The 19,526-nt window shown below is 29.9% G+C and overlaps 1 protein-coding gene across 6 annotated transcripts in view; it reads left to right on the top strand.

The window, feature by feature from the left end:
* Nucleotides 1–19,526, top strand: part of LOC145323722 (uncharacterized) — a 174,989-nt gene that overhangs the window by 84,422 nt on the left and 71,041 nt on the right. For all 6 annotated transcript variants that reach the window (XR_013881074.1, XR_013881073.1, XR_013881075.1 and 3 more), the window contains exons 11-12: nucleotides 1,428–1,521; nucleotides 12,874–13,027. Coding sequence is in view for 2 of the 6 variants with exons in the window: in XM_080166204.1 (XP_080022330.1) it covers nucleotides 1,428–1,521; nucleotides 12,874–13,027 (248 nt within the window). In the remaining 4 variants the exon portion in view is untranslated. The remainder of the gene's footprint in view (nucleotides 1–1,427; nucleotides 1,522–12,873; nucleotides 13,028–19,526) is intronic.

A 19,526-nucleotide genomic window follows, 5' to 3' on the forward strand; every position in this document is an offset into this window, starting at 1 on the left:
AAATATTTAGAAAGTTATATTTTATTGGCCGAGTTAAAGTATTAAAGAAATTATTATTAAAAATTCACATTAGAATTTACAGTGATTTATTGACATTTCCTGCTAAGAATTAAGTCAAGAAGTAGCGCAGCAATAACTAGCCAACAATTGCATCGAAAAAGACCAGTAGAGTACAGTATTACATTCATTTTAACCAATTAAGTTTTAGAATGTTCACAAATGATCACCATGGCAAAGACTAATTTTAAAAAACGCATTGTAGATTAATCATATTTGTTAGTTTAAAGACGTACTGACAGACCCTACATTACATAGTAGCTGCGCTACAAAAAATATTGATTTGTTTGTGAACAATACGATGTCAAATGAGAAGAAAGGAATAGAATGATCAATAAAAATTGTGCAATAAACAGAAATGGAGAAGCATTCTAGTAATACCTTTTTGATTAGTTGATTTTAAAAATTAAAATACCAATAGCTAATACTATTTACAGTTCTCATTGTATGTTATTATTTTGTCAATATTTGATTGTAGCGCTTCCCTCCAAAATTTTTAAATATTGAGAGGGGTAGTAATTCCTATACCTATTCATAATCCGGTGCCTTAACAATGCCTATACCTACGATGCTACAACCCATCGGGGCTACCTAGTACGCAATATAACCTAGCCCAACATTTCTTAAAGTAATAAACACCAAAAGAAAAACTACCCTCTTTTCACCTTATTTTTCAATTTTTTAAAAACTTAAATTGTAGAGGGTTTCGGTGCTGAACAAGGCAATTTAGGGGAATATGTATGTCATTATTTCTACTCTTCAGAGTATTGACTTCTTTATTTGAGAATAATTATCCCTCTTTCCGAAAAGAATTGTTTAAATGCAAAGTTTTTTAGCTCGCACACGTCAAAGCATATAAAATTGGTGCACCTAGATTTTTTTAGAATGGAAATTAGGGATATAAGATTCGAAAAAAATATAAAGCCACTCAGTTATTTTCTATACATTTCACATCAAATTGAGCAGCAATTAAAACAGTTATCCTATATGTTTTTAAAGAGTACTATTTTAATTTAAGCATTTTAATTTTTAAAATACTTTTTATTTGGTTGAGGCCTATCTCTCAATTTCTGAGATCTTTTTATGGAATAAAAAAAGGTTGATTGAAAAATTGTCCCCCTTGTTGTTTGATGTATTGATGCGCAGCTACTTACAAACTGGGTATGTCTATACGTCATTGTGTTAGAGTAGATTATACGATTGACTATTCTTGATTATTGACAGAATAAATGATAAAATAGTAAATCTTAGACAGCTTTCTTAAATTATCTTTCTACCTATGTAAATTTATATATCTAACCATCTTTTAATCCATTTATCTATTTTGCTATCTGTCTATTTATCTATCTAATAATTTCTATCTATTTTAGCTGAGGACCTGCACGTAGCCCCTGGGTTTCCAAACACCACCCTGGCCTCGTATGATAACCCCCCTTTCTCTACTTATACTGCTTCGGAAACTAGGTAAGGAAGAATTTGAAATCAGCCTTTTTAGTAACGCATTTGTACCCAAGAAACGAGGGGGCAAAACTATTCTACAATCCTTTCGTCACCCCAAAACCCCTCCAAATCATTACCAGAAACTAAGAGCAGAATTTTACACAATTTGATAAACTATTTATCTATTTCTGTATAAAACAATATTATTGGAAGGTTTTACAGTTTTACTTCTAGGTGTAAAAGTATGAAAGTTCACAAGGATAAAGGGATAAGACAATAGACCAACAATATTTTTTTTATTAAAATATTTGAGAAAAACGACGTGCATATTTAAATATTGTATTAGAACATGCTTAAAATGTTATTAATATTAAAATTATATCAATGTCATTTGAAATAAAAATTTTTTTTTGTATAAATGGTAAAATTGAAGTAAAGATTAATTTATCGTCTATTGCCCTATCTATTTAATCATGCAGTCTAACCTATAATTACTCCGGATAATCTGACCGTATAAATCAGGGAAAAGGAATAGTTATTTCTTTCTTTCCGCGGATATAAATTGTACAATTTTAAGATTAAAACCAGTTTTTTTAGCCCCGAGATGCCAAAGGCATGGGCTGATGATTGAACATTTTTATATTCGTAGAAAACCGGATATAATAGATGCTAGACACAGGGGCGTCCAAGCTTTTTATTTTGGGGGGGGGTAAAATTTTTTTAAGGGGAGGGTAATTCGGTTTTTGGGGGGGGGGGGTAAAATTTGCTTGGGGGGGGGGGGGGTAATAACCCCCCCTGAAATCTTTTGGCAGGGGTAAAATTTGTTTACCCCCCCCAAAATTTACCCCCGGGGTAAAATTTTTGGGGGGGGTAAGTTAAATTTTATCAAAAATTTAGTATTAAAAATGCGCGCGAAGCGCGCAAAAATTTTTATTGTTAGAGATTTTCTATTTTTTGGGGGGTAAATACCCCCTCCTAAATGGTTGGGGTAAATTTAAAATGGAGGGGGGGGTAATCGCCCCATTAGCCCCCACCTTGAACGCCTATGGCTAGACATATTATCTTTCTATCTATTTTTCCCTTTCTTTCTCTTTTTCTATTACATTTATTTCCACCAAAAATACAGGGATAGAACAATTATAGATAGATGTAGGATCCTTCTTGATATAAGATATGCCTCACAAAGTTTGAATCATTGAGGGAAAGAAATGATCGTAGATAGATTTGATTATACTCTCCCTCAAGTAATATTAATAATTACAGAATTTAATATGCTATATACCTTAATCCCGCCGCTGTAGTAAAATCTTTGAAATCTATATAAATATTAAATATGGAGATTTTTCAGTAGGAAAGAAAATTTCCATATATAGAACTTTGACCGATAATCATAACTTAACCATCAACACGGACTTTTATTCTAAAATTTTAATTGATTTTGATTTTTATAGTTTTTGTGAAAGCTCCTACCCGTTTCCTTAGTTGAGGGAAATTTGAGTAAAGTTAATTTAAAATCCTTAATTTATAGTATTACCACCTTTCAAAGTTAGAATGATGATTTTTTTCCATTGTCAAATCTCTGTTTAAAGATGTTTATTAAGAATTAAAATAAAGATAAAGTGGGATGAAATTCTAAATTAGTGAATTTAGAATTAGATAGTAAAATAAAGGTGTCAGCTATAGATTTAAAAAGGAACTATTTTGCCCTTTTCTTAAAAACACAAATTTCCAACTTAAAGTTTATTATTCTTTTAAATATTTTGAAAATATGTTATGCGTTTTTCTATGAAGGGGTTAGACAATTGACGATAAATTTTGTAAATCTTCAATAATGATGATCAAAATTACCCCTTCTGTAGATTGAAATTATTGATGGCAAAGTTTAGATTCAACTAATTTGAACCATTCAATTAAGATTTTACCCAGTTTTTAAGTCAATAAATTAGAACACTTGTTTATAGAACTTTGGGCACCAGTATAATTTACAGTTCAATGTCCCCTCCCTCCCTTATTATTTCTCTAATCTTGTATATGTATTTATATTGGTATCAATGTAGAATATCTGTTAATAATGTGTATCCACCCAAAATTTTGGCGTTCATGCGTTTTCAGCAATCTAAAGAGCTATAAAAATTAGAAAAAACACGTAATTGGTAACGTAAATACGTAATTACGGCATTGACACATTAATAATTATGGTTTTAAATCAAGGGGGGTGGGGGGGGGGGATTGGATAAAGATTCATCTACAACCCTTTAGTCTGCTCAATATTTTGAAGAAATACAAGGAAAAATATACTTAAAAACCATGCTTAAACTCAAAAGAAGTGATAATTCATTAACATTTTAAATAGGCAAACTTATTACCAAATGTAGGGCAATCAAATGGATGGTTGTTTAATTAAATAAGAGTAAATTTTTTGCTCAAATGTAAAAACATCTTTAAGATATGGAAGGCTACTCCATTTTATTGCCAAGATTATTTTAGTTGTTTTATACAGCTTTTGAAATGTATCTTTTTATATAATGACTTATTATTTGTGTCAAATATGGCCTATTATATTTAGTGCATTTTTTTTCTATGAAAATAATGTAAAATTAATTAAACTAACAATTTTTAAGATTATTTATAAAAAAATGCTGTACAAATCTATTAAATTAATTTTGAAAATCTACCAAGTTAGTTAATTCCAATTTACATAACTTATCCAGCGTAATGTAATTAGAATAACTACCTTAGAAACTTTAATTTTAATGAAATGATAATTATCAGATAGAAACATTTAAGATAAATTGATGAACGCCATTTTTATCAAATTTACTTTTTAACACAAAAAAAGCAAAAACGGGCAAGTCACTTTTCTAAACATTTTTTTTGCACACAAAAATGTAGCTTTTTATAATCTGCAAAGATCTATTTCATTCTTTTTAAACGCCATTGGCGCAAAAAAAAATGCGAAATAATTTGTATTTTCAGGGCATAAGTACCACTTTGGAGTTGGGTAGGGGGGGTGTCATCACTGCCGCAAATTGTTTCATATTCGCAAAAACACATTACAGAATAAAGTAAAAGATTAGATTTGAATAATGACATTAAAGCAATTTGGATGAATCAATTTCCGCTGTAGTAATTATTTGTATTTCTGATTTTTGGTGGAAGTTTTGGTACAGTAAGATTTAGAACTTTTGGTTTAACATTATTTTTTTGGTTGTAGAATCTCAAAGATTTCATTTTTTTTGTTTAATTTCCATGTAATTTTTAAAAATACTTTAATTTAATACTTATTTTCAACATGTAATAAATGCAACTTTTAAGAATTAAGTTGTGATCGAAATCAAATGCTAAATAAACATTGGGCTTTTAAAATTATCATGCTTGTATTGGCTTTAACAGTAGTAAATTTTGGCAGGTATAGCCATCAAATTGCCCCATTTGTAGAAATTCCAAAAACTTGGCTATGTTACAATAAAAGTGTTTGTATAATAATACCAAACCTTAGCATAGCAATTAAAAACAAAAAAAACTTTAATTGTTATACAGTCCTTAATCCCCCTCTTTAACTAAAGACTAGATGTTACTTATTACTTATCAGTTGGAAGGTTTATATATCATCCATTTACCTATTCCTTTATTTATTCACTATTGTAATTTATCCGCATTTACGTAGAAACACCTGAATGTTTCATGATTTAAAAAAAATTTTTGAATACGATGATTTCTTTTGGCCAATAGATATGGATACTGTACACTGATAGGACAATGGACAATAAATAAATCTTCCCCCAAATAATGGCTTTTTTAGTTTACATTGCTATTGGTAGGAGAAAGGGTTGTAGCTTAATGAAGCTTTACTATTTCTTTGAATTGTTTGTTGTTTTAAAATAAATTATAAGTTTAATTTACAAAAATAAAGCAAGAACAATTATATAAAAGATATAAAACATTTTTTTTCTTTACAATACTTATCCTTGTTTGAAATTCTTTCTGCTAAAATATTTTTTAAGCCTAAGGTGTAATAAAGGGGTAAAATATACAACAATTGGTTTTCTTTATATAAATTTTAATGTTTTTTTAACAAAAATAAAAATCGGATTGTTTTTAACTCAAATATAATCACACGCACAAAAAAACATAAAATATGAGCGCGTAAATAGCACAGCAATGAAAACCTTTTTACATTTAGTGGAAAGTATTTGGTTATATTATGTAAGTGTAATGTTTTAACGACAAATAGTCAAGTAATGACTTTTGAACAATTTTATTATAGAGTAGGTTCGCTACTAATTTTACATTTTTAACAAAGGTGTAGGCGCGAAATTTGTATAGATATATCTTTATCAAGTGATTTTGGGGTACGTCAATAGGAGTCAATCTTTCATATTTGCCACTTGAAAACTAAAATTCTTTGCAAATTATAATCACTTAGTAATACCTATTCCATCCCATAGAGAGAATGATTGAAGGCAAAAAGACTTATTATAAATAGCTTCTTATCCTAAAGAAGAATTAACAATAATATGATATCAGGCATATTACTCTTAAAAGCGTATAACAGACGGACTGACAGACCAAGCTTAGATCTTATAGAGTAGCTGCACTACTAAAAGTTCGGGTGGTGGAATTTTGTGGTTGGCCCCAATTAGTATTTTAAAATTAATGTTGATAGCCTGGTTAGTTGTCAGCTATCTCTAGCCTACACCCTTACTATATGCAAATACAAATTAGCAAATTTTCATAGCTAGTTTTGCTGTTATTTTTTCAGGATAGTATTTTAGTCGTAATGGCATTAGATTGATTCAATTGTCATTTTTAAAGACCATAAATAACATAATTCTATGATTAATTCTTTTTTTATAAGATCTCGCAAACTTCGGGATCCATTCTTATGTGTAAATAAGTTGTTGGAGGAAATTGTGTGTGCAGTAAAATCTTGGAAACTACTGTACTGATACATAAGCAATTTTTATGAGATTTTTTACATGTTTTAGGATACTTTGTTTGGGTATTTGATCAATTTAGAAAGCACACTACTGTAAACTCCTGATTTATACTATTTTTATTATGATAGCAGTATAGTATGGACACCTAGAAATGTTGTAGGTGTTATACACTACATTTTTAGTAGGGCAGCTTCTCTATGAGTATGGTCTGTATGTACGTCCACCCATCGTCTTTAATTCAATGCATGGCTACGTAAAAAAAAGCACTATCATGAATTGCATTTTATAGGGCAAATGTACATTTGCTAGTATTCATAATAGTAGCGGCTACGCCCTTAGAGGCCTCTAGGGGAACTTGAGAAGAAGAAAGTTGAATTCCAACGGTCAATTTTAAAAGAAAAGTTTTTTTTAAAGAAATGTGCGATTACTATGTTGCGTTCAAGTCTCTACGAATATTTAAAAGTTTTTCGATTTTTTTTTGTGATTTCTCTTAGGAGGATGGTAATTGCATCCCCCAAAATAGTTATAAACCTTCCCAGGACCTATGAGAAGCTACCCTTTAATGAGAACCCGATCGGTTCATCGGTTAGCAAGATCCTTCGGTACAGACAGACAAACACACATCATGTTACTTTATTATAAGGATATATCTATTGAATATACTAAAGATTTTCTTTACAGTTAACTCTTTGTTTCTCCCCTACTTGTGACCATATTTATTCTTGTTTATTTTGGTAGATAAAGATATTAGGTTAGCTTCAATTTATTTGCCTAAAAATATAATCATCACAACAATCTTTTTTTAAAGGAAAAATGTAAATATATTACAATATTAAGGATAAAGGACTGTAATTCAGCAATTTTAATTCTTTAATTATAAATTCAACATTTAAAAACAATGACAATAGATGATAAACTAATGTCCCCCATCACCCCGAATAACACAAAACACTGTGATGAATTTTACATTTTGGTAAGATGTTAATTTATAATCATTAGAAAAAATACACAAAAAACATAGAAAGGTTCAAATAGATTGCAAAAGACAATCTGACTTTTTTCAACGACAACTTTTTATTTAAGTTTTTTCTCCTGTTCTATCATTTCAAAATACCTATATCTGGACAAAAAAAAGTGTATCGAATCTGAATTTTAATCTTTAAAAAAGTCCATTAAAAAGATATTTTAATTGTGTATTTTCAATTCGATTTCTCTTATACGCTTTTTTTCAGATGCAAAGCATCTATATAATAGTTATTTATCGCATCGTATTTTTGCAACTTTCCGCTGATTATAAAATGAAAAATTTTAAGATCTAAACCAGAACAAAACTGGTTATAATTTAATGGTTTCTATTTTATTTTTTTGTAGAAAATTGTCTGTAACACGATGCTATACATGATTTTTCAGAATGGCTGAGAACCGGTTCTAATCAAACGGATATCAATCAAGTCATACTGGAAATGAAAAGTTTAATACATTCAAAATTTTGCATGGCTCTCTTGTTTAATTTAAACATATTGAACCCAAACTTTGTAACATTTTAAAACTATTCATCCATCTTTATTATTCTAAAGTATCGATTGTTTTAAAGGAACAATACTTTTACTATATAACTTTTCTTTTCCTTATTACTCTTTTCGCTACTTATGGACATGGTAATCCTTGTAGAAATGTGTTTATGCACAAATTGGTACAAAACTTCCCATACCCACACATTATTTCCCGCATTTTTTTTCACTCAAGGGAAAAAAAGATTGGCAATTTTTTACCATCAAGAAAATAGGGTTGTTGTCCTCCAAAACGTGCAGATTTTTGTACAAGAAAAAAATGAAAACTATCGCTTTATTTATACAGCTATTGTGGGCAGAGTTTCTCAGATTAGAATAATTGAAGAGTTAATTCATCATCCATTGTCCTAGCCCTGCGTATTATTTACATATGTAGGAAAACAACAGATTTCTGAGAAGCTAATTGATAATTTGAGAAATGTTCAAACACGCCCCTATCCCTCCCCTCCTGACCTCACCCGAGCTAGGGGTCACAAAAAGTGTCTGGACTAGGGTAGGGAAGGGTTTTATCAATATTAATTAGCGGACATAATAGAAAAATGTTAAAATGGTTCAGTTGCTTTGCAATATAATTTTTTAATTTCTAAATTATGCATATTTTCTCTAATTTTACTGATCTAAATGTGTTTCTTGTATTACTTCTTTTTGTAATACTATAAAATAGTCTAAAATCATTACAGGACCTATGTAAATCTTGTCTCAAAAAGTTTTAGTAGTTATTGAGATCTTAAGCTTCAGACAGAAAACCCATACTACTTTATTTTATAGGATTATCATCCCTTTCTTTGTCTGTGGTCTAAAACTTAGGTATAGCTTAGTGAAATTACGTGTAGTTTTTAAACAATCTTTTTTTGCATAAAGTAGAAAATAATTATAATTGTGTTTTACTTTTTAAGAAGTTATGATTATTGCAAAAACTTATTAAGTTAAATAAACTTTCCGGGTTTTGATTTTTTAAAGCTTCCTTTTTTTTTGTGTTTTAATCCATTGTGACCGACTGCTTTATTTTTTACACATTTTTTCTGAATTCCCAAAATTTGCTACAACTCTTTTGCTTGCTTAAAAAACTGGTAATATTATAGTCAATACAAAACAGGGCATTATATCAAAATAAAATTCTGTCTGTAGATATCATCCAAAATTTGAAGTATTAATAATAGGGTTCTTAAAAATGGCTTATCCTACTGAGTTTTGCTTTTCAAGGATGGCCATGTACTTTTAGTCTCTTTAACAAGGATATTATAGGCTAGTGTCACATTTTTGGCTAATTTTAGCGTAGCATTGCTTTAAACAAAAAAAAATATTTGATATTTTATAAGAAAGCTTGAAATTATTCAAACTTGCAAAAAAGTGAACAAAAGGTAGAAAAATTTCCAAGAATTCTCTCTCTATCTCTAACTCTCTCTCCCTCTTTTCTTTTTTTGTTCTCTCTCTTTTTAGTTAAATTTAATCTGACAGAGGGCGCGTGCGCCGAAGCAACAAAAATGCTGAAAAATTTGAATGTTTTTGTTTGTTGAGATTAGCAAATAAAAAGTTATTCGTGTGTACGGGATTTTAATCTAGCCAATCATGTAATATTTTTTGTTTGTTTGTTTATTACTTTAGGTCAGGTTAGATTAGTTTATATTGAGTTATAGCCCCACAGGGTTTAGAGAACCTATCAATGGTAAGGTATAGGGGAAAAAATTTCCCCGCGCCTTTATTTATAGATTATTTAAAACTAAGGGAGGGTTATAAGTGCACAGCACTCATTTTGTGAACCATTTGACTTACAGTACATTTAGATTGGTAGCTAAAAAAAATGCTATTCTACTATTTGTTTTTGATAATAATTGTCCCTATGTCTGTACGTCTATCCAAATATGATGTCCAGTCAAATATCTGGTAAATCGGTCCTGACGTGTCTAAATTAACCATAGATATAGATACGAGGGAAAGATCTATGAAAGATAAATTAATCTTCTCACAATATATCTTTTTTATAAACAGCTAAAAAGGACATTAAAGTTCAAAAGCATCCAAAGATCTGTTTTTATTAATACTGGAGTGGCTCTACTTGTCTTTGATGGACAGACAGATAGTCGCTACTTACAGAGTAGCTTTACTGCTATAAATATTAGGAGAACAAAGAAGCAAGATTATTTTAATGTAATTAATTACAACCCCCATAAAAAAGTAAAATTTTTTTGGTGACAATAACATAAATGGAGAGATAGGGACTTAATTTCATCAATTTTAATCATGTCATGTAATTGTGTCTGTTTAGGATGGGGGGGGGAGGGGGGGGATTATTATTCCATTTATAGTAGAGGTTTCATCCTCAATAAGTTCTTTCAGACAAAGGTAAGGTTATCAAAGGGTAAGTGTTCTGCAAAACTTTCGATTGCTATATGACCTTCTACAGTTGGTATCAACCATTCTTATTGACCGTTTTATTTTATTTGAGGAGACTTTAAAATTTATGTTAACACAAATATAAAATGATTGAATTTAATTAAAATGTTTTAAAATCTATTTCTGTCCAACAGTTCTACATAGAGGTGACTCAACTGAAATAAAATTGTCGTCCAATTAAAATTTTAACAAGTGTTCCTACAAAATAGTAAAAAATAATAATTTTACAGCTTAAAACTAAAAGAAGAATTATTGAATTAGGCTTCAAGATCTAGATGAAATATTTTTAAAAATTCTATATAAATCATGCTACAGTTTAATATTATACTGTTATTTATATCTAATTAAGTATTAGCTTTTATTGTTGCGCTAGTTTTTTTGGCGGTTTTGCGGGGTTACTATTAAAATGTAGAAATGAGTCAATTTAAAAATTTTAGATGATGGATGTTTCTAAATTAATTATAATCTCTTTGTAATTAAACATTGGCTGGGAATTAGATTTGACAGCGCAGCTACTCTAGAATTTAGGTGTGTTGTGCGTCCGTCTGTCCGTCTGTCTGTCACTCAATTGAGAAAAAAAAATGTTATATCATCATCTAGTTTGTTTTTGCTGAACTACGTATATGGACAACACAACCCTTGTTATGTCTTTATAATTGGGTAAAAGTAGGGTTTTAAAAGATTTATATTATTAGATGCAAAGGATAATTTAATCGACTTTTATAAATATATTTATAAGGGAACTCCTTCTTCAGATTTCAAATTTAATAATTTATTAATTTAATCTGCCAAAATTTATCATCTAGCTGCGTTGCTTTTGGCCATTGTCGTTCTTGTTTTAAATAGTATTTCTTTCTCTCATTGACCGTATCTAAAATGAATGGCCATTTATTTAATTAATTGTCACTTAAAATATATCTACAGACAAAAACATATCACTAAATATAGACCATACTAATGACGGCTGAAAAAAAAATCAGGGCTCGTCAGCCGCGCGTAAGCAAATATACGTTTTAAAACCTAAAAAATCTTTGGATGTCTAAAGCTAATCCTTTCGTACATTAATATTTTAAAGCCTGAAAACATGTCTAAGTTTATGGCTGACTGTGATGTTGCCGAGCACTGAAAAATACCAATAGGATACAATGAAAGACTGACAGAAAATATTAATTTTAAAAATATTTATTAGCCCTAAATAAAAAGGATTTAAATCGATTTAATTTTAGTTGTATCAACAGTTAAAAATAAGTTCCTTATCACAATGAAAGATTTAAAACTTAAAGGATTTCAAAAAAGTAAAGTAAAGTTTGGTTATACTTTTTAGAGTTCATCAAAAGATAAAAAAATCTAAAGGGAATATTTTGTACTTCTAACTTCAACAAAGCTTTTAATATTGATAAACAAAAGAAGAAAAAATTCTTTGAATCTTTATGATAATTAATGTTTATACAACGTAAAATTGCTTTAAATAAATTATCTTACAATATTCCAAAATGGTAGAGAAAAATGGATTTAGACAATATTTGAAAACGATGGTACAATTCTAAAATGTCTAAAACTTTTAAATCCGGGAAAAGATATTTTGCACAATGCCTGGACCATTGTGATTTAGTGACAGAGGATATTAATTCAAGTTGAATGGTGTCGTTATGTAGACTAATTAATACCTTACCTTCACATTGCAGATGCAGGGATGGTTCAATAGCAGAAAATATACATGTTACCTTTAATTTTGTTAATATTTGAGCAGGAATGGGAGGGAACACTTTCCTGAAAATTACCAATCGTGCTTCTTTTAAAATTTTATTGTCTATTCTTTTCAACCAATAACTTAAATTCTACAGAGTAGGTAATTTTGTTTCTCGTATTCATTCGAATCCGGCGGATAGGAACCGGTTTTCATCCATACGAAAAAACTATGTCTAGCATCGTATTATAACCAGCTTTCTACGAATATAAAAATGTACAATCATAAGATCAAAACCAGTTTTTTTTAGCCGGTGCCTCCGGCACCTCGGGGCTAAAAAACTAGTTTTAATCTTATAATTGTACATTCTATATCCGCGGAAAGCCGTTTATAATACGATACGAGAAATAACTATTATTACCATTGCCTTGTCCCTTAATTAGAGGAGGTGTTAATAGTAAAGATCTCGTAGTCCAAGCATGACGGTTACTTAAATAAGATATCTGTATAATAATCAATCACCCCTCCCTTTAATACATTTTTGGCTGTACCTTTATCCTGTGTATATTTATAAGATAAAGAATTAAGCTTATCAGCTACGCTAAACTAATTATATTTCTGAGTACAAACAAATGGATATGTTTATAGCATTCCTTTTTAAAATGCGCAGCTACTCTATAAGTTGGGTCAGTTCGTTCGTACGTAATGACGTAAATCAATTTAAGCCTGTTTAACAATATTAAAATTTTAGATCTGTATATTAATCTTTTCATTTTTATTTCAGAATCTATGATTCCCCTTTCCGGGACGAGGGTCTGTACGACACTGGGTACCGAGCCCCCACGGGGTCTACCTACTATGTATCCAGCAGCACTGGGGCCCCCACCCCGGGGCTACCCGACCTACCCAGCCCCGACTCTGGTATTGGACAAGATCAGGTAATTTATTTGATTTATTGGGGGGGAGGGGGGGGGGCAGAGGGTTGCAATTTCTTAAAAACCAGGGAGGTAGGGGATATTAACTCTGAATCTTATTCGTAGCTCAAAATTTTTGGATATTTTTAATAAATTTTGATTGGTTGGTTCCAAACTAGTAGTGTCCAATTTTTTTAACCAACATTTTCATCTATAGATGGGGGGTATATCATTATTGGGGATTTATATAATTTTATCTGCTATTGTCTTATCTCGTAAACTTGAAGACTTAAGACTTGATAATTTTTTTGAACACCGCACCTTATGCGGTTAGCCGGTCATTTAAGCAAATGTTAGTAATGAATCAATATTTCTTTTAATCTGCATATAATTAAGTAATTTTTACTACGCACGTACTTTCTTGTACTTACTGACATACCCTATGTATAGAGGATTAATGCTTCAAAAAGCTCCTATTGAAAATGTTCCCCATAGAGGTTATTCAAACTTCGTTAGTTAATGTTTATTTCTAGTTTTTGGTGTTTTCCCATAACCACAACTTATCAGATTTTTATATCAACTCTTTTAGGATTAGGAGTTTCTGGAACACACTTTTAAAATCTTTCTTTGGTGGGTTTCTTGTTACCCTACCTAAATTTACGTTAATAGAGCCAAGCAATCAAAAATCGAGTTACAGGATTATTTTTTTTGGTTATTTTGCTATTATGGTTACTGTCTAGTTGTAAGAACACTTTTTTTTCTTGGGTAATAGGGATATTACAATGGCAGATAAATTAATCTCCTTTATTATTTAGATTTATAAAAAATTCAACTTTAAGTGGCATAAGAGTTTAAAATAGTTTTCTATATTTCATTATTCTACTATTTAAAATGATTGAAATATATGTTCAAATATCTAAAAAATCCCTCACCCCCCTGAGTTTAATGAGCATTTTAGTTAGTTTTGTTCATTGTCTTCTTAATTGTTGTACTTAAAATTGTTCACCAAGGTTTATCTAACTAATGGCTATGATTTATTCACAATACCTGCAAAGAAAGTTCAAATATAGTTAGTGTTCTAATGCCATAAGAACATTTTATCTTCCTATCATTACCTTTTTTACAAGACTGTTTATTAGCCAAGGCCCGTCTTTGCTATTAATTTATTGTCATTCATCTGACATTACAGCTCCTACACCCCTTTATGGTAAACGTAATCATCCCTTCTGTATATATTGAAATTATTAATGGAAAAGTTTGGATACTGCTAGTTAATATTGTCCACAAAGTTTTGAAGCCAACTAATGAAAGAACGGATTAATGGACTTTGGGGACCAGCTTACTTATAGCCGAATGTCACCTCCCTCCCTTAGTTTTGACTAATACTCCAAACCCAAAACTTCCAACTAATAAGTACATCAAACAAGCGCTGTTGACTGGCATTTTAAGATTTATTTTTATATACATTTTTTGTCCATCAGATTTTGTTCTAATTGACGTTTCTACTTCGCTTATCAATCAATGATTCTGATTTATATTGAATTAAGGATTGATACACATAGATAGTGCTAAATTGTACCTACTGAATAACAGAAAAAGAGAACAATGTTACTAAACTCGTTCTGTTATTTGTTAGCTTCAAACATAAAGGGGTAAAATTGATCAATATGTATTAAGGGAGGGGACATCAGACTGTTAATTACATTAGTACCCAAAGTTTGATAATACAATTTTCTTCGTTGGCTTTATGTTCTTTTGTTGAATTTTGATTGTTTGCTTCATTAAGTTGAGTTATCAATTAAGATCCTTGGGTTTACCTAGGTTTTGCATATTAACTGTGTCCACAATAACATTAGGGGCTATTTTGTCTATCATAATTTCGTATTGCATGGGATTCTGCATTTGGTATCTAGGAAATTTAGAGGTAAAAAGAAGGGACTGTAGATTCATTAAATGCACATTCCCCCTCTAATAAAAACAGTATATAATTGTAAACTGATTTTGATCATTTTGATTTGTTTAAAATTTAGTTTTGCGCAACTATTGATCTATTCTAAAGATAGCTGTTATTATTTTACATTCCGTAGAAGGACAGACATTCTAAAATTTTAATTATATAATGTGTTTTTTTTAGATTATTTTCTTAAACAAGAATGCCATAATTCATATGTACGGATAAAATAGACAAAAGAAAAACGTAGAATTCGGTGTAATAAGAAATAAAGAACACACAATACAAAATTAAAATCTGTTAAAATGGCTGATAAATTGTCCCTATTTCTGTGTTTTGCTGTTAAATTTTAAATTTCAATATTCTTTTTCAAAGAGTACACAATTTTATTAGCACAGCTAATCTTGATTTGTAAAATGAATTTTTTTTTATGTAAACAAATTCATTTTATTTCTATGCTATGCACCTTGGTGATTGCTTTTTTTATGATTAAAATCCTACTTGACTATTTGTATGTTTTGTTTCATCATTTCTTTAAATGTACTTATATCTTATTTATCTTGCTTCGTGTTTTCCATGCACTATTGTTCTTGTATTTATCACATAAACATCTTGATTAATAATTAAACTTGTGACTATACATACATAATATCAGATTAGAATGTTTAAACTTAACACTAGAAAGTACTAGTAGCTAAAAAAATACAATGATTAATATTCAAGATACTTTGATATTAATAGCGAAGCTATTCTATAAATATTGTCTCTTTGTAGGTTATATCTTAAAAAGTTTGTCTCAAATTATTCAAAAAAATTTTAATTTAGCGAGAAAAGGAGAAAAAATTCGGCTGAAAATGGTAGTTTTCGGCTAGAGGGGAATTTCCAACGCCGTTTCTTTGCAGTTCCACATTTTACCTCTTTAAAGCAACTGCCATGCCAAATACCAGTGCTGTAACTATTTTTTTAGTTGAGTCCCTTTGCCTTTAAATTTTGGTTTCAAAAATAGTTACAAACGAATCCCCCTTTTAACCCTAGTAATTGACAGACATACGTACAAACAGACGGACAGAGTGAGTTATAGCGTCACTACTGGATAAGATATGCAAATTATTCTTGTTTTAAAATCATAAAGATCAATGATTAATATTTTATTCTTTAGACAAGGATAATTATTTCCTTAAGAAGCGCAGCTACAATAAGCTAAAAAAGTTTAAATAAAAAAATTAAACTATTGATTTGTGATTCAGTATGAGTGTACTAGACTGTACAGGTGTGTGTGTGTGTGTGTATGGAAATACAGGACGAAGCTTTTAGGACAACTCAACGTTCTTCAGGACGTACGGACGACATCCTAGTTATAGAGAAGCTGCGCTTCCGATAACGAGATATAAATATTTATGACCATTTATAAGTTAAAACTAGTAGCACCACAAGTTTTGAAATATGATGGTGAGGTTTTTTTTCCACTCCTGCTCGCTACAGTAGCTTAATGTGTTTATTGTACAGCAGATATTGTCTATAAATCACTGAATACTAATCGAAGATATTATTTTTAAGTGTTTTAGAAAATTGTATTTTGTATTAAAAAATATTTTTTATATCAATTTACTGAATTTATAGAATCTTAAATCAAATTTTAATATTTTGAAATTATATGCCCAATTAACGATACTAAAATTAGCATATTTTGAATTTTATATAAATAGTTATTTTTTCTACTCGATTAAAAAGCAATGTATCAAAGGATAGGTAAATGAACGATAGATTAATCTTCATCCAAATTATTTTGCGCGTGATGCAGGTAAATAGAGATAGGCTAACGGTCGTTTAAATTATCTCCCCCAATGACTGAAAGATTAATTCTATATTAGAGGCCTCTAGGACCACTTGAGATAATGTTGGATGGTGGAAGTTGATCATTCACTTTTAATTTTAGTTTTAAAAAGGAAGCAAAAAAGAAAATGTATTTTTTATGGTGGGGGTATTTTTCTTAAGGGCGATTTCTCTTTGGAGAAGTCATAAAAAGTTATAAACCTTCCCTAGACACATAAGAAGCTTTACTGTACATGAGAACCATACCGGTTCAGCATTTAGCGAGATCCTTCGCTACAGACAAAAAAGCTTAATACTTTATACTAAAGAAGAAGTAGTGGGGAGAATTATTATTTAATATTCAATTGTCCTATGCCTGTATCCCTAGATGCAAAGAGAGCAGAAAAAATGCAGTTTTTCTATCCTTGCCTAGGAATTTTTAGGTGCAGCACTGTCCCACACGGACACAGACTGGTACACACATAAATAAAAATAATTTTAGGACCTAGCAAATTTTTTATGAATTTATGGTAAACATTAGTTTTTTTTCATTATTAAACACTAGTGGATGCGCACCTAGCATCTAGCGGTATTCTAGGATTTAAAAATAGTCTAAATCCATACCAAACCTTAAATCTGAAAGGAAATAGCCAGAAACCATCCTGGGACCTATATTAAGTTTTCCTAAATGGATGACCCAATTGGTTCAGTAGTATTAAGATATTAAGCTTTAGACAAAAAATCCTTACAACTTTATATAATATAATTAATACAAGCTCAAATCACTTATTTTAATTAAAATCATTTTCATGGAACTTGAACCTGTTTTATACCTTTATTGTGTCTTAAGTTTTAAACCAATCTTTATTTTAAGACCAAAGACACTAATATTCCATTTCTGCATTTATCTAAATCTTTGATTACAGAATGCTTATTCCATTTTAGTGAAATAGGCGACTCTAAATAATTACATATACAATGATAGGCAGAATTTATTAAGGATATTTATATACTTTCATACCTTAGATAGATATACTTATATTTGGAGATTTAATACAATGTTATGCAATTTTTGAGTGTAATTAATCAAATTATTATGTACCCAAAAAACTATTTTCTGAACGTTTGTACTTTTTTCCTAATGATAATTCAACTAACAAAATTATTCTCTTGGACATAAGATTTGGGGTAAGGATAATTTATCGTCTATTGTCCTACCCTTTTCGGATAGCCATCTTTTTTTTCTACTTAGCATCCCTTAATCCAACGTATTGTCAATCAAAGAATAATATATTTTGTCGTTTTTTTATGTTCAAATTTGTCACATTTCTTTTATGATCTAGGCTTATAATGAACGTTTTCTTCCTTGTTTATAATCAATTTTCTCAAATATTCCTAATCCCCTGAAGCCCTGAAATTTTTTTTGGGAGGATAATAAAAATTGTGATTGAACTCTGGGAAAGTTTGAGTAGGTTGGTAGGTTCACACATTTGCGCAATTTTTCACAATTTTTAAAAATTTAATAGAAAACTTTCAGGTGATTTTTAGAAATTTTTAAAGCAAATAATCTACCTATTTTCAATAATAAAGAAATAAATCTCGTGCAAGAATTTTAAGTAGAGTTGATAAACAATTCACTTTTCTTTCACCTATTGCTATGGCTTTGCTATATCGCTATTATGATAAATTGAATCATTGTATGAACACTGTATTAGTGAGTATTGACCCTTTAAGTGCATTCTCTAAATATAAGTATCTACTGATAAAATACCTTTAATGGTCACCCCTTCCCCGAAAAGATTATTAGAAAACTGCGAAAGTACCTTAAAAGACAACTCCTAAATTGAAATATGAGTTTTAAAACTATAAAAATATCTTCATCAGGTTTTAAAACTGTGAAAATAAATTTAATAATCACCCTCTTTGGAATATGTTTATAAATCTTTGAAAATACCTTTAACCCTATTCTGGGGGACGGGGCGACTTTTACGCTCCCTCCCCATTAATTTAAATTTATTTGTGACCCCTTTCTCTATCTTTTAATCTATTTATCTCTTTCTTTCTTCATCTCTCTCACCCTCACTCTCTTTTCATCTTTTTGCCCAATTTGATATTAAAGGTAAAATGTGTCTAATTAGTGAACCAAGGCCTTGTCATATGATAAGAAATGTACAAGGATTTCTTTTTCCAAAGGTTTCCAAGCAACTATTTCATGTAGGACTCTCCTTTCCTTAATATAAAAAGAATTTTTTTTGTGGGAAACTTTAATTTTGAGGGGCTTTTTCCAAGTTCACCGAACCAAAATAAATCTAAAAGAAGCATGAAAATGCATTTTGTCTTGCTTACAAATAAACTAACATAGATAATTATAGAGAAGCTTCGCTTCCAATAAAGGAATGGACCAGAGATTTTAAGATCATATATAAAATGTAGTCACGCAAAGATGGTGACACAAAAAGCAGGGTCTATAGACCATAGTTTGACAATATTGTATTAGGCTGAAACAGGTTGATATTGAACTGTTATTCCAAGTTTTTAAAGCTTTCCAGAACTCTCATACCCCCAAAAAATACATGCGTCCAATTATAGCTTTTAAAAACCTTTTATTTTAGAAAAGGGAGATATGGCATTTCTTACAATTTTTTTTCTTCAAATAACCCTAGTAATCAATTAATACTGGGAATTAAGATATAAATTAATCCTTTAGTATATAGAACATATAATATAACACAAATCTTTGTGTTTATTGATAACATTGAT

Source organism: Acartia tonsa, chromosome 7, assembly GCF_053477335.1.
Source record: "Acartia tonsa isolate MP-2025a chromosome 7, ASM5347733v1, whole genome shotgun sequence".
NCBI classification, from domain to species: domain Eukaryota; kingdom Metazoa; phylum Arthropoda; class Copepoda; order Calanoida; family Acartiidae; genus Acartia; species Acartia tonsa.